Source organism: Myodes glareolus, chromosome 6 (assembly GCF_982192425.1).
Source record: "Myodes glareolus chromosome 6, mMyoGla1.1, whole genome shotgun sequence".
In the NCBI taxonomy this organism is placed as follows: domain Eukaryota; kingdom Metazoa; phylum Chordata; class Mammalia; order Rodentia; family Cricetidae; genus Myodes; species Myodes glareolus.
In genome coordinates this window covers 101,430,288-101,451,951 of record NC_142031.1, presented here as the reverse complement: position 1 = coordinate 101,451,951, position 21,664 = coordinate 101,430,288, and the positions used below count along the sequence as shown (strand labels likewise).

Genomic DNA, 21,664 nt, shown 5'->3' with positions numbered 1-21,664 from the left:
AGAGAGAGAGAGAGAGAGAGAGAGGAGCTAGAGATGGCTCAGCAGTTAAGAGCACATATTGCTCTTCCAGAAGACCTGAGTTCAATTCCCAGCACTCATGTTAGGTGGCTCACAACCACCTGTAATTCCAGCTCCAAGGAAGTCCATACCTCTGGCCTCTGCACTCATGTACACAGACACGCGTAGTTGAAAAATAATAAAAAATAAATCTTAAAAAACTAAATTTTATCTTGCATGTAAAAAATAAAGGTCAATGAAAATTAACTTTTTAAAATAGAAATTTACTTATTACTTGCAATACCTGGAGACATTTGGGGCTGTCACAAAGGAAGGTGAGGAAGGCCAATTCACACAAGTAGTAAAGAATGGATCGGTTCTCAACAAAACAGTGTTCCCCCAAGATGTGACTAAGAAAGAGGGGTAACAGGTAAATCTGGCAAAGATTGTGCCTGGGTGAGCTTCTGGTACTAGTTGAAGGAGAAAAGCGAGGGATGTTGCTATCTGCATTTAAAGGGGCAGAATGACACTGATTCTTTCCACTGGGGACTGAGACCGGACAGCTTCAGAGAACAGTGATCAAAGCAGGAAGAAGCCACACCTCACATGAGGACAGGTGGTTTGTTCACCAAAGAAACTTCTTGGAGTAGAGAGAAACAAAGGGACCTGAGAGGGGACTTCCCTTGATGACAGTCCGCGTTGTTTCCACACTGTTCCGTTTCCTGCAGGTCTCATCGGGGCAACAACTGCTTGGCTCACAATTCCCAGTACAAGGGTGGAGAGGGCTGGCAATGAAGTGGAGTGGAGTTGGGGAAGCCATGAGTTCTTGCCAAGGCTGGAGAGCCTGGGATGAGTCTCAGGGAGGCTACTGAATGTCCTTGGGAAAGAGCCCTGGAGGCGGGAGGAGTCTGGGGCCCAGAAAGAGGAGGGCAAGGCTCAGTCCGCCAGGAGTACAGGCCCAGTGATATTAGGGTACCTCTTGCCCTCAATGGACATCAGCAGTTTCCCAGCCCCAGAAAGCATCGGGGCTGCTCGCCATCAGACAAGAAGATGGAGACTGTGGAATGGACGGGGAGAGGAAGCATTGTCTTCTCAGGCACTAGCCGTCTTCCCTTCTGGAGGCAGGTGACATGAGGAGCTCTGGGGCCTGACTGAGGTATCTACCCAGCCAGAAGAAAAGGAGGCAATGCAGTGACCGCGGCAGGCCCAGGCAGCTCAGGCAAGGGGATCTCTCCTCACTAACCAAGCTCCATGAATAAATAACACGAATTAAATAAAGGAGACACAGAAAACAGGCAGAGGCACCACCTGCCAGCTTCTCATCCCTTCACACACACGAGTACACACACACACTTACACACACATGCGTGCGTACATACCACACACACACATACACGCGCACCAAGCATCAGATGCGATGAACCAAGGTTGGCTGCCCTGTCCTAGGAGTCTGTATGGTGGGCAGCCTGACTGAAGGCCGTCAATCATGGTCTACCGCCGTTGCGGGGTGCAGAGGAGCAGAGGCCATGGAGGCATGAGCGGTGGAGGGTGGAGGCCGCTGAGGACTCTGGCACCTGTGCAGAAGCAATGAGACAGACCAAAGGAGGGATTAGAAAAACCAGAGGACAGAAATTCAAGGTTTTGCCTTTCCTGCGCCGCCTTTCTTTTCCCGGTTTTCTAAGACAGGGTTTCTCTCTATGGAGCAGCTCTGGCTGTCCTGGAACTCACTCTGTAGATCAGGCTGGCCTCGAACTCATAGAGATCCACCAGCCTCTGCCTCCCAATGCTGGGACTAATGGTGTGCACCACCGTCGGCAGGCTGCTGTGCCACACTATTGCACCAGCATATCCTGCCCACAGGTACCACTGTAGATTGAAGGGTGAGGTTTTTTGCCTTTCCCTCTCCACACTCTCATTGGCTGCCACTCAATCCTTCTACAGCCTTGACCAACCCGTGCAGTCCCGCTGCTTCCTGAAGTTCAGGGCTCACGCTGACCATGGTGGTACTAACCATGATCTTGACTTTCGCACTTTAGACGTGGAAGGTCTTTCCAGAAAGCTGTCCAGCCTCATGAGCCTCTCCATGTGTAGTACCCGTGGATCTTGTTCTTGGTCATGAGAAAATTCCATCTCAAAGATAGCCGGTGGGGAAACATCCAATTCCAAAAACATAATATTTTCAGCCTGTGATAAAGTGGTACATCAGACATGAGCAGTGGCATATTCCAGGCACTGGACCTTGGATGTCATGAGGGTGATGGATATTTAGAGGGAGCATTTGCTGTGAGTATCCCTTCCCTGGCTTCCACTTCCCAGATTCTTACCCTGTATCTGGGATGGGACCCCATTGCCATGGCAACTCGAGCGTACTGGCTGATAGGTCTCTTGTAGCCCACTGCAGAAGTTGGCCGCTTCTTCATTTGACTGTTATTCCTATAGGGAAAATGGAATATTAGAATGAATTTACTGTTGGTTTAGTGGGCTTTTAGATTTCTCGGGACTCTCTCAAGCAAAAGATGGATGGTGTGTAATAATGACACCCGAGGTTGTTCTCGTCCATCCACAGGCGTGTGCACACACGTGATGTGTACCTCAGCACACGCAAACACACCCATAAAATGGTTAAATGAGGCCAAATATGAAGGTGCATGCTTGTGGTTCCAGCAGGAAGATCAAGAGTTCAAGGTTATTTCAGCTACAGAGTGAGTTCAAGATCAGTCGGGGCTGCATGAGATCTTGTCTAAAACAATAAAAAAAAAAAAAAAGCAGGACAAGAGCCATGGATGTAGCCCAGTGGTAGAATACTTGCTTGCCATGTCCAAGGCCTTATGTTTAATTCCCTGGAACAATGAAAACAGAACACACAGACACACAGGAATGGAGAAATGCAGACTAGCAGCATTTATCTTCTGTCTTGAGACAGCACCCAGGTAAAAAGCTACACAGGGGCTGGGCGGTGGTGGTGCTGCGCGCCTTTAATCCCAGAACTCGGGAAGCAGAGGAAGTGGATCTCGTGAGTTCAAGGCCAGCCTGGTCTATAGAGTAAGTTCCAGGACAGTGCTGATTGTTACACAGAGAAACCCTGTCTCCAAAAACAAAAACAAAAAGCTACACAGGGTGATAAAAGTCTGCGATTCCAGGGTTGAGAAGGCAGGAGCTGGAAAGGTTTCTGGAGATGGCTCACCAGTTAGTCTAGTTTAGTTGGTGAGCTCCAGGTTTGGAAATAGACCATGTCTCAGAAAGGTAAGGTAAGGGGTTGGCTCTGGTTAAGAGCACTGACTACTCTGTCAGAGGACTCAGGTCCAGTTCCCAGCGCCCTCACGGCAGCTCACAATCATCTGTAACTCCAGTTCTAAGGAAGCTGACACCTTCTTCTGGCCACTGCACGTATTCAGTGCACAGGCATACATGTAGGCAAAATACTGATATACACAGAAACAAAGATTGAAAAATAAGCTAGCTGGGTGTGATGGTGTGCACTTTTAATCCCAGGGCAGAAGCAGGCAGAGCTCTGTGAGTTTGAGGTCGGCCTGGCTTAACTTTCCCAGGCTAGTCAGGGCTACGCGTAAAACTCTTGTTTCAAAGATAAAAAATAAATAAATAAATAAAACAGCCAAAAAAGTAGGGCTGGTAAGATGGCTCCACTCGGGGCACTTACACTCTTGCAGAGGACCAGATTGGGTTTTTAGCACACTCATATGGCAGATCACAGCTGTCTAATTCCAGCTGCAGAGGATCAGAATACCCTCTTCTGGCTTCCAAGGACACCAGGCATGAACATAGTGCACATAAATACAAGCAAGAAAAACATTCATACACGTTAAATAAATAAATAAAAGTCAGGCAGTGGTGGCACATGCCTTTAATACCAGCACTAGGGAGGCAGAAGCAGGTGGATATGTGAATTTGAGGCCAGCCTGGTCTACAGAGCGATTTCCGGGACAGCCAGGGCTACATAGAGAAACCCTGACTGGAAAAAAGTAAAAGAAAAAAAAAGAACATTTTTTGTAATGGGCCACTTGACCCACCTCTGTTTTGTTTTGCTTTATTGAGACTGAACCTCACCTAGGGCAGGGTGACCTGAAACTCATTACTTAACAGGGGATGACCTTGAACTTCGGATCCTTGTGCTTCTCCCTTCCCAGTGCAGAGGTTATAGGTGTAATACATGTCATTATGTGGTGCTAGGGATCAAACCCAGGGCTTCGTGCCTGACAGGCAGTAGTCTACCAGCTGAGCTATATCCTTAACTTTTATTTTATTATTATTATTATATTTTTTGAGACAGTCCTATATCACGACGGCTGGCCTTCAGCTCTTCACCTTCCTGCCTCTACCTCCCCAATTCTAGGATCACAGGCATGGGCAACCACACTCAGCCCGCTTTGCTTTTGTGATACAGGGTCTTGCTTTGTAGCTTGAGCTGGCTGCAAACTCTTCATCTTCCTGTAATCTTGCTCCTCCTGCCTCAGTTTCCACAGTGCCTAGACTACAGCCATGACTACCGTGTGCATAACAGCAGAGTTCTTCCCTCCGCAGCTTGATGAGCATAACCTAATATTGTAAACACTCAAAACAAACGAGAGCAGACAGAGAAAACAAGAAAGCGGTGTCCAATTTAAAGAACAAAGGGCACAGGTTTGGGAGTGGCGTAAGACCTGGGTTTGAACACTGTCTCTGGGTCACCCTGGGAAGGAGCTCACTGTCACTGGCCTCTAACAATGTCACCCCCTCAGAACTGCTGGGATTCAAACAGACACGCACTCAGCACAAAGCACTGCAAGGGCTAACGCAGGGCCGTGAATTCACTCCATCTGCTAATTCAAGTAAAGACACAAATCAAATGAGCAATGAAAAATTCAATAGGCGACACTGGAAGGAAGAAGACAGGAAGGAGCCATGGTAACTCCCAGAAAGGACATTCTGTCCCTGCGTAAAACTAGCTGTACAGAGACCCCCAAGCTAATTTGCATTCTATAGGCAAGGAATGAGAAGCTACATTCTTAGTGGAGCGTGTGTGTGTGTGTGTGCGTGTGTAAGCATCTGTGTGGGGTGCAAATGCATATTTGTACACTGTGGGGTGTGGAGACCAGAGGTGGACACTGAGTGTCTTTTTCGGTTACTCTCTGTCCTGGCTAGTTCTGTCAACTTGACACAAGCTGGAGTCACTAAAGGGGAGAGAGCCTCAGTTAAGACAAATGCTTCAATAAGATGGGCTGTAGGCAAGTCTGTAGGGCCTTTTCTTAATCAGTGATTGATGGGAGGGCCCAAACCATTGTGAGTGCGGCCACTCCTGGGCAGGTGGTCCTGGGTTCTATAAGAAAGCAGGTTGAACAGGCCATGGGGAGAAGCCAGGAAGCTGCACTCCTCCATGGCCTCTGCATCAGGTCCTGTCTCCAGGTTCCTCCTATTTGCCTTTCTGCTCTAACTTCCACCAGTGATGGATTGTTACCTGGAAGTATAAGTTGAAATAAACCTTTTCCTCCCTCCTTGCCATTGGTCAGAGTGTTTCACTGCAGCAATGAAACAGCACCCTCCATTTTATTTTTTGAGGCAGGCTCTGAACCGAGAGTTTGTCGAGCTCTGGACTAGGTCAGGCTTGCTGCGCAGTCCTCAGGGGCCTCCTATTTCTGCCTCTCCGGTGCTGGGACTGCAAGCATGTACCACTATGCCTGGCTTTTTACATGGGTGCTGGGGATCTGAACTCAGGTCCTCACAGTTGCTACCGAGACAACCATCTTTCCAACCCTGAGAAGTTACAGTCTTGAAATATAGTTTATTATGCATACTAAAAAGTGCTGGACCCCACTTAGTGGTCCCTATTGGGCCTCTCTACAAATGGGAACAAGAAGGCTTTAAAAGCCCCATTTCATTTTGTTCCCAGAGGCTATAGGAAGCCAGAGAGACAGCTTTAATGACAGCCTTGCACAGCAGGCTGGTGGCAATGCATCATCACACCACAGAGAAGAAAGTGAGAGAGCTAGGAAACCAATTATCAGTGACAAGGTACTGTACATCTCTTGAATTCTTTTTGTTTTTTTTTTAAAATTTATTTATTATGTATTTAGTGTTCTGGGCACCAGATATCATTACAGATGGGTGTGTGTCATCATGTGGTTGCTGGGAATTGAACTCAGGACCTCTGGAACAGCAGTCGGTTCTCTTAGCCTCTGAGCCATCTCTCCAGCCCATCTCTTGAATTTTCTAAAATGCTCCTATGGTGTGGATGAAACAGGGAGACGGGCTTTGTACCTAAGGTCATACGATTAGCAACCCCAGAAATCCGAATCTTCCCAAGTACTCTTTTTATCCTATCTATTGTCTCTTGTCTTGGGATGCATATTGGGGACATGCTGGGGCCACAGAGAGTCTTTGGAAACTCAGGCTGTGGGAATAGGACAGCCTGCAGGCTCCTCTGGCTAAGCAGGCAGAGCGGCCAGTCTGCAGGAACTGGCAGTTTGACCCAATGAAGCTGCTTCTGGGCGGCTTGCTGGCGGAAGGGGCTGGGAAAGGGAGTCTATAACTAGGACACCTGTCTCCCATCCACTCTCTCTTCTGCCCCAGGCCTACTTCCAGGATCAATCCCTATGCTGTAAATGGGTTGTGTCTGATAGCCCAGAGCTGGGACCTAACTCTAGTTATCCACACCTCCAAGAGACCCAGAATGACAGTTAATATGTTCCGCAGATCCCAAGCATCTGGTTAGGATCTCTTATCAATGACTAACATTGCAATTTTTCTCTTCAACATTAAAGACATTTAATATTAAAATATTAAATATTAAAAACCTGGGGCTGGAGATGTAGCTCAGTTGGTAGAATTTTTGCTTAGAATGGACAAAATCCTAGGCTCCATTTTCTGGACCACATACCAGGCATAGTGGGATACTTCTGGAATGCAAACACTCAGGAGGCAGCGGCAGGAAGGGAAGAAGGTTAAGGTCATCTTTGGTGACATAACAAGTTCGTGAGCCACTAGCCAGCCTGGGCTACATGAAATTCTAACTGAAAAGCTAATAGTAGAGAGACTGGAAAGATGGATCTCGTTGAGAGCGTTCACTGCTCTTGCAGGGTTTGATTCCCAGGACCCACATGGTGGCTCACAACTGTCTGGAACTCCAATTCCAGAGAATCCACTGCCCCTGTGGGCAGCAAGCACACGAATGGTACAGACATTCATGCAGGCAAAATATTCATATGCATCAAACAAAATAAAAGTAAATAAGTTGCCGGGCGCTGGAGCGCATGCCTTTAATCCCAGCACTTGGGAGTCAGAGGCAGGTGGATCTCTGTGAGTTCAAGGCCAGCCTGGTCTACAGAGTGAGTTCCAGGACAGTCTTCAAAACAACAGAGAGAAACCCTGTCTCGAACAACAAACAAAGTAAATAAGCAATGTTAATAAAATGAAACTTAACTGCGGGCTCCATCTAAGGTTGACACTGTTCTCATTATCAGTTGTTTCTAATCATTCTCTTCTCTCTCAAGGATTTTTAATTATGTGTGTGTGTTTAGGTGTGTCTCTGTGTGTGAGTGTGTATGAGCATGTATGAATGTGTGAATATGTGTATGTATGTATGTGCGTGTGTGACCGAGAGGCCAGAGGCATCTCCCTACAACTGGAGTTACAGGCAGTAGTAAGCTGCCTGGTGTGGGTTCTGGACTTGAACTCAGATTCTCTGCAAGAGCAGTCTATATTTTTGGTCACTGAGCCATTTCTCTAGCTCTCCTCTCCCCGACCCTTTCTTCTCTTACTTTGAAAGCAGGCTTTCAGCATCACTGGGTGTGCTCCCCCGGGTCCTCCACACACACCCAGGACAATCCAGCATCACTGGGTGTGCTCCCCCCGGTCCTCCACACACACCCAGGGCAACAGATGGGCCTTTTCTGTGATCTGGTCACATTTTCTCCACAGCTCATGTGCCCACCTCGCTCCATTGCCCTGCACGTCTGCACTCTCCCTTGTCTCCTCTTCTCAATTCTCACAAGCCTGTGAAGTCTCACTTTGTTCATTGGTTCTTTGAGACAAGATTTCTCAGTGTATCCCTGGCTGTCCTAGAACTCACTCTGTAGACCAGGTTGGCCTCGAACTCACAGAGATCCGCCTGCCTCTGCACAACCACTGCCCGACACTTTAAAAATAATTTTAATTATTTATTTATTTGGGGGGAAGAGCACAAGTGTTGGGGCACCAGTGTGGAGGTTAGAGGACAGTTTATGGGAGAAGGTCTGTCCCCCTATAGTGTGGTCCCAAGGATCAAACGCCAGTTATCTGGCTTGGTGGCCAGTGCCTCTATATGCTGAGCCATCTCATGGTCCTCCCCATCATACATATACTTTTGTGAGAGAAGGTCTTAATGTAGCCCAGGCTGGCCTGGAATTTACAGGGTAGCCCAGGTTAACCTCAAACATGAAGTGACCCTCCTGAGGACTAATATTACAGCTGTGAGCTGCCATGTATGACTCAAGGAACGGTCTTACCAAGATTTAAAAAGCCCAGTTGATTTTTATTTCCTCCTGTGGGACGGGAAGAATGCTCTTGTGAAACTGGAATCTGGAGACAGGTGTGGTGGGTAGCTCATGCCTGTGTCCTGGTGCTTGAAGGGTAGAAGCAGGAGGCTGAGAAGGTCAAAGTTATCCTTGGCTACAGAGTAAGTCTAAGGCCAGCCTGGTCTACAGGAGACCCTGTCTCAAAAAATTAAAGCAAAGTGGAGGGAGGTGGGAGCTGTCTGGGACTACCAGCTCAGTTGGTAGAGAGTTTACCGAGCATGCATGAAACCCTAGGTTCAATCATAAATACTACACAAACCAGATCCTTTATGACTGGGTCAGGCCTGGAACCTTCCACACTTGTCTCAGGGCAGCCTCACAGTTCTGCATGGCAGACAGTATGATTTCCATTTTACTGACTGAAAGTCAGGTTCAGCTGGGCAGTGGTGGCACATGCCTTTAATCCCAGCACTCGGGAGGCAGAGGGAGGTGGATCTCTGTGAGTTTGAGGCCAGCCAGGTATACAGAGTGAGCTCCAGGTGGCCAGGAAACTACACAGAAAAACTCGGTCTTGAAAAAACAAAAGTCAAAACAAAACAAAAGTGAGGTTCAGGTAAATTAAGAGAGTTTTCTCTTGTCAAGGGTGACACTTGGGAGGCAAAGGCAGGAGGATCGGTTCAAGGTCAACCTTGAACTACAGGCTAAATTCAGGGCCAACCATGGCTATAGAGCGAAAAGGCTAACAGAAATACATGAATAAATAAATACATAAATAATGAGCATGCCTCAAAGTTGAACACGGTAGCATGTGCCTGTGGTACCAGATGCTTGAGGAGCTAAGGAAAAACAATCCTTTGATGCCAGGAGTTCAGGGCCTACCTGAGAAATATAGAAAGAATGGTCTTTAAAACTAAATCAAGGGCTGGAGAGATGGCTCAGAGGTTAAGAGCACTACCTGCTCTTCCAGAGGTCCTGAGTTCATTTCCCAGCACCCACATGCTGACTCATAAGCATCTGTAATGAGATCTCAACCATCTGTAATGAGATCTGGTACCCTACTCCTGCCTGCAGGGATACATGTAAGCAGAACACTGTAAACATGATAAAAAGTAAATCTTTAAAAATAAATAAATAATAAGACCAAACTAAACCACTTTCTCCTGTGGCAAAGTCAGGACCAAAATTCAGAATAAAAAAAATATATTACATTTTATTTATGTGAGTGTGCAAGCATATGAAGCATGACATTCACGCTGAGGCCAGAGAATTTGGGGGAGTTGGTTTTATCTTTCTACCACGTGAGTTTCAGGGACTGAATTCATGTCCTCGGATTTAGCAGCGAGTACCTTTGCTGGCGGAGCCACCTCACTAGACCCCAAACTCAGACTGTTTTCAATCCAAGTTCAGTGTCCTCAGCTGTATTGTGATGACTTGTAAAGAATTTATCATGACTGGGCTTGCGGAGGCCAAAGTTCTCATCACGATATAAAGCTGTGGAGTATAAGCTAGGAGCGAAGGGCCACTGCCGAGAGAGAACCCTTAGGAGATACTTTTTCTTGAAGTACAATCAACACTTGAAGGGTTTTTTGTTTGTTTGTTTGTTTGTTTTTTGGTTTTTTTTAGTAGAACGAACCCAGGCCTTCAGATACACTAGGTAAATGCCCTACCACTGAGCTATCCCTCCAGCCCTAAAAAAAGTTTATTTGAAATTTAAAATGTGTGCTTATAAAACAGCCAGAATAGGCAAAAATTTTGCTTTCAAGGCAACTTTAACCAAAATTATGATAGTGAAAGAAACAGAAAGGAGAAAAGGAATAAGGGGACAGACTTCCCAAAGAAGCTAGCATAGGCATGTCTAAACATTGTCCCATGGTAACAATGGCTCCTTGCTTTGGAGAGAGGGGCTGGGTGGGGGTGATGTTGTCCTTCACATAAGGGAGGCCCCTTCCAACAAAAGCTTTCCAAAGGGACAGCATGACCTTAGGTGATTCGTTTCAAACAATGTCTTTACTCTCTGTGCAGTCTTCAGAGTTCTCAGCCTGGAATCCCACAGGCCCCAGCAAAGCACGACAGCCAACTCTTGAGCGGACCATAGAACAATGCTCTGATGATCCGCAGGCGCTCCGGGAGACCAGGCTTTTGTGTTCTCAGCCGGGCTCCAGCCACGTTTGGGAGTTGTGGGAGCAGACTGGGAAGGAAAGGAGGGGGTTCCTTCCACAGCCTCGGATTCCAGAGCATCCCAGTGAGAGGAAAAACCACGTTCAAGGCCTTCCCTACCCCCCACGACACCCCCGCCCCGCCTCGCCCCGCCCCGCCTCGCCTCCAGTTGTGAAAGCAGAGCTAATGGGGCCAATCTGAGGCTGGGGCAGGGGAGGTAGCTACCGCTCCCTGCCCTCAGCCCACCCTTTGGGGTTCTCTGTGGGCTCACAGTCACAAGTGGGACTTCAATGATGAATTGTTTTCTTTTCTTTTTATTCTAACCACCAACTGCTTTCAAAATTAAAAAGAAAGAACAAAGAAAAGGGTCTGGAAAGACCGCTCAGTAGTTAAAAACACTGGCTACGGCTCTACCCAGATTTGAGTCCTAGCACCAAAACAGTGGCTCATGGGGTAGTCTATACGTATGCCTATTGGGTCTTTGTGGGCACCAAGGAAGCACATGATACACAAATATATAGGCAGAAAAAACACTCATACACATAAAGATATAAAAAATGTTAAAGAGGGGCTGGAGAGATGGCTCAGTGGTTAAGAGCATTGCCTGCTCTTCCAAAGGTCCTGAGTTCAATTCCCGGCAACCACATGGTGGCTCACAACCACCTGTAATGAGGTCTGGTGCCCTCTTCTGGCCTGCAGACATACACACAGACAGAATGTTGTATACATAATAAATAAATAAATCTTTTAAAAAAAATGTTAAAGAAAGAATAGAAAAAAATTGTCACAGTTGGATGTGGTTGCACACTCTTGCAAACCCAGCCCTGGGAAGGTTGAGACTAGGAACAAGGCTAGCCTAGGCTACCTAGTGAGAGCCTGTCTCAAAAACAGAGTCATCGAAGAATGGCGGCTCGTGCCTATCATCCCAGATTTGGGAGACGGAGGCAGGAGGATCCGGTGTTCTAGGTCAGCCTAAACTACATAAAAATGAAGAGGGGATCAGGGGATCGGTTAGAGATGCACAGCCTGGCTACATGAAATCCCATCTCAAAACAGAAAGAAAGAAAACACAGCCACAACAAGGAGCAGTACATAAAGGCAAACTAGACGGCCCGAAGCGTTGGAGGAAAGACTAGCTTTCAGGGTGTCCAATACCAGAGAGAACTCTGTCCTTCCGAGACTTTCTTTGCTTAAGAAGGGCAATGGAGAGCTGGGGAATAGCTCAATTGCTAAAGGGCTTTGCCTAGTACACATGAGGACAATCTGTGGGAGTGGTTCTCACCTAGTACACATGAGGACAATCTGTGGGAGTGGTTCTCACCTAGTACACATGAGGACAATCTGTGGGAGTGGTTCTCACCTAGTACACATGAGGACAATCTGTGGGAGTGGTTCTCACCTAGTACACATGAGGACAATCTGTGGGAGTGGTTCTCACCTAGTACACATGAGGACAATCTGTGGGAGTGGTTCTCACCTAGTACACATGAGGACAATCTGTGGGAGTGGTTCTCACCCTCCACCGTCTGGGTCCTGGGAATTGAATTCAGGTTGTCAGGCTTAGCTACAGGCACCCTTATCCCCTGAGCCATTTTGCTACCCTCCAAATATTATTTCAAGTGGCTTTTCTGGGCCAGTGAGACGGCTCAGGGGTAAAGGCACTTGCCCTGATAGCCTTGTGGCAACGGTAGATTTCCAGAACCCATGTAAAAACCAACCCCATGGGTCAAGCCGTGGTGGGGAATGCCTTTTTTTTTGTTTTGTTTTTTTTTGTTTTTTTGTTTTTTTGTTTTTTTGTTTTTTTTTTTTTTTTTGAGACAGGATTCCTCTGTGTAACAGCCCAGGCTGTCTTGGAGCTTGCTTTGTAGACCAGGCTAGCCTCAAACTCAGTGGTGTAAGCCTTTACTCCACTCGGGAGACAAGAGGCAGGTGGATGTCTGAGTTTGAGGCCAGCCTGGCCTATACATCTAGTTTCAGGACAGTCAGGGCTACACAGAGAAAGCCTGTCTCAAAAGAAGAAGAAGAAGAAGAAGAGGAGGAGGAGGAGGAGGAGGAAGAGGAAGAGGAAGAGGAGGAGGAAAAGGAGGAGGAGGAGGCAGCAGTAGCAGCAGCAAAATAAAAAGAACCAATTCCACAAAATTACACTCTCACTTCCAGATGTATGCTATGACACACGTGTGGCCACACACAAATCATGCACACACTCATCCACACACAAGAGTAATATATTTTTTAAAAGTAATACATAAAAAGGGGGTTGGTGACATGGCTCAGCAGGTAGAGGCACTTGTGCCTTGGCCTGCAACCTGAGTTCAGTCCCTGGGACTCACATGGTAGAAAGGATCACCCTCTATGAGTTGTCCTCTGGCATCCAAAGGAAAGCTCTGGCATGTGTGCCTGCCCCTCCCCGCACACAATTAAATGTAATAAAAAATTAATTAAATTTTAAAAAGAAACAAAGTGCTTAGCTGGGATTAAAAATAAAATAAAGTTTGTTTTAAAATAAAAACTAAGTTAGAATACAAAGGAATGGGTTTCGTTATGGCATTATCATCATATATGCCACACGCTGTTCTCAGGTGGTCCCCTCCCTAAGCAGGGCACAGTGTCACACACACAAGGAATCCCAACACTCAGGAGGCAGGAGGATCGAACTCAGGAGTTCAAAGCCATCCTGAGCTATACAGTGAGTTTTAGGTCAATCTTGGCTATGCTGCATGACTCTCACCTCAAAAAATAAATTAATTAAAATAAAATAAAAAATAAAAAGAAAGAAAGAAACGAGATGAGTATTCCTCTCAATTTCAGATCGAAGGACACCAAACAGTCAATTAAATGTAATAAAATGTAATAATGATCTCAGGTAGGGAGGGAGGGAAACATCCATAAATTATATAACTGGGGAGCTGGAGGAAAATGTGAATATAACCTATAGTAGAATTCTCTCAGTAGGAAATGTCCTAAAAGTGATCATTGTTCTGTGGTGATGAAAGACAATGTTTTGTTTTGCTTTGTTTTGTTTTTTCCTTTTGCGATAGAATCTCTCTGCATAGTTCTGGGCTGTCCTGGAACTTGCAAGGTAGACCAGGCTGGACTCAAACTCACAAACTCACAGAGTTCTTGTCTCTGCTTCTCCAGTGCTGGGATTAAAGGTGTGCGCTACCACCCCTGGTCCAAAAGGTGGTTTAAAAAGTGCAAAATGCCACCACTGAAAAGCCATTACTCATAAACTTGCTATATCCAACTGGCATCATATCCAGGGACGCGGGATCCACATTTTCAGAAAGCTGACAGTTTAAACGGGCAGGTAATGCATTGAGGTGTTACGGACCTGGTATTAGCTTCCACTCCAGCCTTGGGGAGGCTCCTGCCTTGTGTGGTAGTAGCACCCCTAGGATACAGAGAGTAAAGAATCCAGAGAAGTACTGTCCTTCCATTGCTATATACAGATTTGGTTGAGCTGGGTAAAGCACTCTGGTGGGTTTGAATAGTCAACCTCGTTCTATACAGATACCAGCAGAGGGCGCTGCACACCCAGCTAACTGACACGGCTGCACCCAAGGGCTCCGCTCCCCGGTAGAAACAGGTGGAATTGCTGAATCACCCAGCCGAGAATCTAGGATCAGGCCTCTTTGGTGCCCGCGTCTCGTACTTCTCAGTCTTTCCCTCCAGACCATAAGCTCAGACAACGTCCGACTTACCTTCTGTCTGTGTTCTAGGTAGACCGGACAGAGGAGAGCTGGGCAAACATTAACAATTGTTGCTATTTCAGCAACTGTGTATCCACCAGAAGTAGCCAACTATAACACTAGAGCTACTACATTGGAAACCGAAGTGCTTCCTCCAACACGCACCTCCTCTTACAGGCTCCTTTCGCATCCCAGACCAGTGAAATACTTCCTTCACGGAGACCCCATACAGGATTAGAGCCTGGGAAATCCATCCTCCATGTGCACGCCTCAAGCCCCAAACATCTGTCTTTCAGGAGACAGGGTCTCAAGATCCTTGCCACCCACAATCCCAAGAGAAGCAGACAAATGGCCGAAGGGACTCACACTCCAGCTGGCACCAGGGGCTGGAACTTCCACTGCTCCTCCTCACAGTCCAGGAAGAGCCGGTTCATGATCTTGTTCTTCTCCTCAGGTGGGATGAAGTTCTCAATGATGAGGTACCTGGGAGCAGGAATCAGACAGAAATGGGAAGGGGAGGAAGAGACCCCGTCACAAAGGCAACAGAGAAGGTGGGGGGGAAGGGGTGGAAGGGATGCCATCACTACAGAAATAATGGAACTTGTCGGTCGGGCAGTGGTGGCGCACACCTTTAATCCCAACACTTGGGAGGTAGAGGCAGGCTGATCTCTGTGAGTTGTAGGACAGCTTGGTATACAGAGCAAGTGCCAGGGCAGCCTCCAAAGCTACACAGAGAACCCCTGTCTCAAAACATCCCCCCCAAAAAAGAAAAAGAATGGACCTCGAAGACCACTATTTCTAATGCAAAGATTGTGGGCCTAGGGCCTTTTGAGTTATTTTTGACCAGTGCTCAGCCTACACTTTGGCAGAGGAAGGCAGAGCCATCAAACTAGACTGAGGAAGTGAAGCAAACTTAAGAGCTGGCCTGTCTCATGAGCTCCAGGTTCAGTGAGAGACCCAGTATCAAAAAAAAAAAAAAAGTGGTGGTGGGGGGAGATAGAGAAAAACTCACCAATGCCATACCCTGGCCACCACATGAGACATACAAGCTGGGCAAGGTGGCCTACACCTGGCAACCCAGTAACTGGGGCGCTGAAGCAGGAGGATAGCTGAAAGTTCCCAGACAGCCTGAGCTACAGAGTAGGACCCTGTCTTAAAAAACAAAAAAACAAAACAAAAAACAAAACAGAAACTGAAGCCAGGCAGTGGTGGTACACACCTTTAATCCCAGCACTCAGAAGGCAGAGTGGCAGGTGTATCTCTGTGAGTTCAAGGCCAGCCTGTTCTACAGAGAGTTCCAGGACAGTCAGAACTGTTACACAGAGAAACCCTGCCTTGAAAAACCAACCAATCAACCAACCAACCAGTCAAACAAACAAGAAAACCCACAAGCACTCAAAAAAAAAAAAATGGACACTTAAGTGAGTAGATTATCAAAATATAGCTTTCAGAAGAATCTCGCAGAGAGGCCCTGAGGAATTTGGGAAGACAGGGGTACCCAGAACCAGAAGAGGAGCCAGCCCTACTTGAGCTTGAGTTCCCGGGTCTGCTCATTCTGCGCCTCCTCCAGGTCCTGCCGCACACGGATATACTCCTCGTGTTGGTCCTGGATCTCAGCCTTCACCGCCTGCAGCTTGGCATAGAGCTGGACACACACAGGTGGGGCTCAGAGGCTGCTCAGTCAGGCACCAATCACCCAGCCTGGGCTGTACAGGCCTAGGCTCAGAATGAGCTCAGAATGGCTGCCCATCACTGTCAATCAGGATGGGCTGTCCCACCTCCCTGTGGAGGTTTGGTCCCTCCCACCCACCGAAACCTTAGGCTGTTACATGCTGCTCTCTCTCTCTCTCTCTCTCTCTCTCTCTCTCTCTCTCTCTCTCTCTCTCTCTCTCTCTCTCTCTCTCTCTCTCTCTCTCTCGGAGTGTTTAAACTGAAAGAGAGCTGAGGTAAATTTTGGCCTAACATCCTCTCTTCACAGGAGAGGCAAATGAGACCGAGGCTGAATAAGCTGTCATAAATGAGACCGAGGCTGAATAAACTGTCATAACTGGCCAACAGAAGAGTGGAGACAAGCCAGGCAGTGGCGGTCTACATCTTTAATCCCAGCACTAGAGAGGCAGAGGCAGGCGGATCTCCAAATTCAAGCCTGGTCTACAGAGAAACCCTGTTTGGGGGTGGGGGTAGCCAGACCCATGTCTCATTCTGGAGATCTGGGGCTGGGGCTAGAGGCTGAGAGGGTTGGGAACGTAACCCACCCCACACCCACCTATTTGAGAAATCCCCAAACGTGAGGGCACGAGAGCCAGCGATGGCTTTCCTATTTCTGTCCTAACGGAGTGATGTTCTAGAGCCTGCTGTAGTGACTGGGCCTGGTCTGGCCAGCTCTGAGGCGGTCACAACAATAATCCTGGGGGCTCTCTTGGCTCTTCCCTGAGTCCACACTGGAATTTCCTACCCTAAACCCTAAACCCCCATCTCAGGTCACATCTTTCCATGAATTTTGCAGAATCCTGGTGACCAGGTCCTTGTCCCTTGGCGTGGGGTCGAGAACCTTGTATTCCTCCCTGGGCATGAGGCTCCGTGGCCTTATCACATCCCCTGACCCAGCTGCCAAGGCTATGATTCAACGGTGACATTCAAAGTAGAGAGGTTAACCATGACCATGACGACGACCACCCTGACACCAGACTCCTCCCCCTGGTTGCCCCGCCCCCCGCCCCATCAGCCCAGGCAGTATAGTTCAGGGACTGGGCAGTGGGAAGGGCCTTTGAGGCACCCTCTCTGAGCAAGCAACTCTTAAGCAGCATCTTGTTTACCCTGCCGCTGGTCTTACCTTCTTGAGTTTCTTGGTTTTGACCTCCACCTCCTGCTGCAGGGACGAGTAGGTACCACGCAGCTCCATGGTCTCCTCATCTCGGAGCAACATCTCCTGCTGCATTTCCCGCTCGCGGCGTTTCTAGGGCAAGGCACGGTGAGGGGGTCACAACAGGAAAGCAAGGCCCACTGGAGGAGGCTAAAGAGAGCAGGGGCTGTCTCACTCTGCCTGACATAGGGCCTGTCTATCATAATCCCGGGTGTCGGGGTACCCCACGGCTTATGTCTACTATCCCTCACAATTCTAAGTGGAACACTGGACACAGACCCCTCTTTTCAACTTCAGTGAGCATAACTATGCCAGGTGTGAGCCTGTGTGCATGGAGACCCCAGCACTAAGAGCGGGCATAGCCTGGGGACACCGCCTGGAGCGTCGCAGCTGATTGGAAACTAACTTGGTGACTTAGGAAATAGCCATACAGTTGGCAGGGGAAGGCCCGGGAGTTAATACCAGAGGTCTCGTGGAGGCTAACTGTGCAGAGAGCCACCCCTTCTCCCCCGAAGAGAAAACGCTGAGCTGGCAGACCCATGGAATCCAAGTGACTTAGCTTGGGTTCTCGGCATTCTAATTCCAGGACTCCCGGCCCAGCCTACCCCACATACGACCTCAAGGCCATATGCTTCATGGAACCTGAAGCCTAGCAGCCTTACCTGTTCAGCAATCTCCTGCCGCTTCAGTTCTAGCATCTTCTGTTGCTCATTGGTGTGATCCATGATGTTTCTCCCGCCAATGAGCAGCTTGCTTTCCATGGCCTGAGGATACAATGGAGTTCAGAGATTGGTCCATGGCATAACAATTTGGGATTTTTGTTGGTTGGTTGGTTGGTCACAGGGTCACATGTGGTTCAGACTAACCTCAACCCTTCTATGCAGCAGAGGATGACCAGGATTATAAGTGGGAATCACCACACGTAGCTTTATTGGTTTGGTTGCTTTTGTTGTTTTTTGTTTTGATTTGTTGAGAAAGGATCTCACTGCATAGTGTTGGCTAGCCAGAACTTATTAATATAGATCAGGTTAACCTATATGTAGATCAGGCTAACCTGGAACTTGTGGCAATCCTCCTGCTTCTGCCACCTGAGTGCTGGGATTGCATGTATGTGACATCACGTCTGTTGACAACTTAAGAGATCCTCTCTCTCTCTCTCTCTCTCTCTCCCTTTCCCCCCTCCCTCTCTCTCTCTCTCTCCTCCTCCTCCTCCTCCATGTAACAGAGCCAAGGATAACCTTAAACTCCTGATCCTCTTGTTAGGTCCACTCCAAGATGGACTACAAAGCAGAGACTCTGCTCCCCTTTCCTGCGATCCTTCTAGGAGTGGACATAAGACCTGCCCAGAAGGAGCCTTGTAGCGTCAGTGAGAACTGAGTTTCCTCCGTCAGCCTCTAGAGCAGTAACACAGAGCTTCCACTGTGGACAGGATCCTTAAGGAATATAAGGCACCCGATCTCTTTGCTATGGATACAAAGGAATGGCTGGGTCACCATGCCTGTGAGGAGGGTGGGTGGCAATCTATTCCTGGCAACCAAGCCCCAGATGGCATGCAGCAGGAGGAGAAAAGGCAGCCACTGGGCAGTCCAGCCCTTGGACTGTGTGGTTCCTGACTCAGGAAGACAGCTCATCGTTGGGGCAGCAGGAAATCTTGGTCTAATCTTGGGCTGCTGAGGAAATCAGAACAACCCAAGGGAGAGATTCCCCAGCAACAGGGGACAAAATGAGGCCCCAGAGGCTACCTGGGCTTTAGACACAACCTACAACACACCTGCCCTGCCCACTAAGCTGAAGGCCCAGCAAGCCATGTCCTCCCCGCTCAGCCACAGTATCAGAACCTCACTTCTTTTCTGCATGGCTCACAAACACAGGAGCTGACAGAACCCTCAACAGCCAGGAGCTCCCTCCTTCCTCCCCATGTAACAAATGACGAGACAGAATACTAGTCTTGGACCACCAGAAAATAACAGAGAGGAGAGATCTACACACCGCATCCCCAGCCTCACTGAGATCCATGCTGTGTGAAAGCCCCCACCCCACCTGGACTGACACAAAGTCTGACTCCATAAGATGCACTGTCATTACTAACAATAAGAGGGCACTTTCCCAGGGCAGACGACTGCCCTCTGATTTCATAGCTGGCCTCCTGGAAGGCTGACATCACCTTGAGCCACTGGAAGAAATTGGCTGCTGCCCCACTGGAATTTTTCCCGGTAGAACCAGCTGACATGTCTGAGGGCTCTCAGAGCTGGGGATGCTGCCAGGCTGGGGGAGTGGGCAGCCACCTGTGAGCATCGCATCATTGGTTTCAGGGAAGGCCGCAGCTAAAGGATGCTGTGGGGAGGTCAGTAGCTGAGTTGTGCAACATAATAGTGGAATAGTGGACACTGAGCAAAGCCAGGCCAGACGGAGAGGCGGGAACCTCGCGTAAGACCTATGTAGTCACAAAGACAAAGGGGAGAGCAAGGGGCCATGGAGGGGCTTGCTAACCTTGATGCCACACCATAGCCCTCTGCACCCCTGAATGATCGCCTCACAATCTAGTCCATCACCGTGTCAGAGACTTAACTCATCTTGACTCCTCTCAGTTCAAGGTTATAACGAGCATCACCCTGAAATTCGGTGCCCTTGGCAGCTTGCTTAAGCGCAGCCTTACACCTTAGTCACCCCCATAAATGGCCAGTCATTATATGTCATCATTAAAGCTTCTTATTGCAATTTACATCACTGTCTCCTTTTTGTCCTTCCTGATGCCTGCTGACCTCACTGAAATCTTTAAGACGTGTCTGGAGCACCCATGGGCTCTGACAGCCTCAGTTTCCTCTTCCGTTATCCATCCTCCAAAACCACAAGCCTAAACAGCTTCTCCTCTGCTCAGATATCCCATGGGCCTCTATTCCCCACAGGAGGAAACCCAGCGTTCTCTTCTCCCCACTCCATAGCTACCTGGAAAACTGTTACTCATCTTGCAAGACCCAGCTGGAAAGCTTAGGAAAATTTCGTTGATCTCTCTGAGGCTGCTTGTTCAGACTCTGCCATAACCAGGGCACATCCCTACAGTTTCTCTGATACTAGAAACATTCCGTTTCATCCCCTGCTAGCTCCATCAAGGTAGGACTCATGCCTCGCTCATATGCCAGGGTCCCTGAAGCTTGGCAGAGTGTTTGGCATAAAGCCGTTCCCTTTAAGTGTTAGGGGAATGGAACAGAATCCCTAGGCTTTGTCCTAAGGGGGGTTCCAAGCCTTTATTTTGGGGGAGCTTTATCCCAGCCTCTTCTTCCTTTCATCAGCTCATGTTCCCTGTCATGGGGTCACAACATCTGGGAAACCCAGTATCACGGTGGGACAGGTGTGACATAAAGCCCCCTACTGCTGAGGATCACAGGGATCTGTGCGCTCTAACATCTGGGTGACATTTGGTTCAGTCTCCATAGCGCACACATTGTCCATTCCAGCCCCAAGTCTTCAGAGTTCGCTCAGTATTTTATGTAATTCTGGCAATCCTTTAATCTCCGTCACTTAACAAAAAGGCAATACTTCTCAAATTTTGCTGCCTATTGGAATCACCTGGGAAACGAACAAACCACCCAGACTCAGTGAATCAGATTCTGCACTTTCTGGGTCTGGGGCTTGGTGGATAAAAGGTTTACTGGGTCAGCACAAGTAATCTGAGTTTTTAGATCAACAGAGTTGAGAGAGGTGATGGAGACAGGAAGTGCTGAGGGGGTGATGGAGACAGGAAGTGCTAAGGGGGTGATGGAGACAGGAAGTGCTAAGGGGGTGATGGAGACAGGAAATGCTGAGGGGGGGGGCAATGGAGACAGGAAGTGCTGAGGGGGTGATGGAGACAGGAAGTGCTGTGAGGGGCGATGGAGACAGGAAGGGCCCTGGGACTTGCTGGGCAGCCAGTCTAGGCTCACAGAACTCCAGGCTCACTAAGGAAAAAAAAGGTGGGAAGTGATAGAGGAAGATACCAATGTCAACCTCTGACTTCCAACAAGGCTCTCTCTCCCTCTCTTTCTCTCTCTCTCTCTCTCTCTCTCTCTCTCTCTCTCTCTCTCACACACACACACACACACACACACACACGAATATGCATTTTCCTAGGTCCCTGAGTGATTTATGTGTCCCTGTGTTGAGGGTTTTAGGAAACAGGACTAGCTACAGGGAGAGCAGCATGTATTCACCAACAGAAGACTGTGCCTGACGAGCATCTCGGAGTTCTTCCAAACTGGGACAAAATTACAGCAACATTAGGGAAGCCAACGGCCAGGATCTGAGATGTTAGAATGCTCTCACCCCCCTCAAAGGTTGTATATCAGAGGTATTCACCATTGCATGGGGTGTGAAGACAGTGGTGGCGCACGCCTTTCCTCTCAGTACTCGGGAGGCAGAAACAGGTGAATCTCTGAGTTTGAGACCAGCCTGGTCTATAAGAGTGAGTTCCAGGAAAGCCAGGGCTATTACCCAAA

At 48.3% G+C, this 21,664-nt stretch overlaps 1 protein-coding gene across 2 annotated transcripts in view; it reads right to left on the bottom strand.

The window, feature by feature from the left end:
- Nucleotides 1-260: 260 nt before the first annotated feature.
- Nucleotides 261-21,664, bottom strand: part of Kif3c (kinesin family member 3C) — a 41,924-nt gene continuing 20,520 nt past the window's right edge. For both annotated transcript variants that reach the window (XM_085691202.2, XM_048436624.3), the window contains 7 exons: nucleotides 17,855-17,956; nucleotides 17,163-17,285; nucleotides 15,856-15,974; nucleotides 14,696-14,812; nucleotides 2,322-2,430; nucleotides 2,009-2,181; nucleotides 261-1,571 (listed from right to left, as the gene is read on the bottom strand). In XM_085691202.2, coding sequence (XP_085547328.1) covers nucleotides 1,478-1,571; nucleotides 2,009-2,181; nucleotides 2,322-2,430; nucleotides 14,696-14,812; nucleotides 15,856-15,974; nucleotides 17,163-17,285; nucleotides 17,855-17,956 — 837 coding nt within the window. In that variant the 3' untranslated portion in view covers nucleotides 261-1,477. The remainder of the gene's footprint in view (nucleotides 1,572-2,008; nucleotides 2,182-2,321; nucleotides 2,431-14,695; nucleotides 14,813-15,855; nucleotides 15,975-17,162; nucleotides 17,286-17,854; nucleotides 17,957-21,664) is intronic.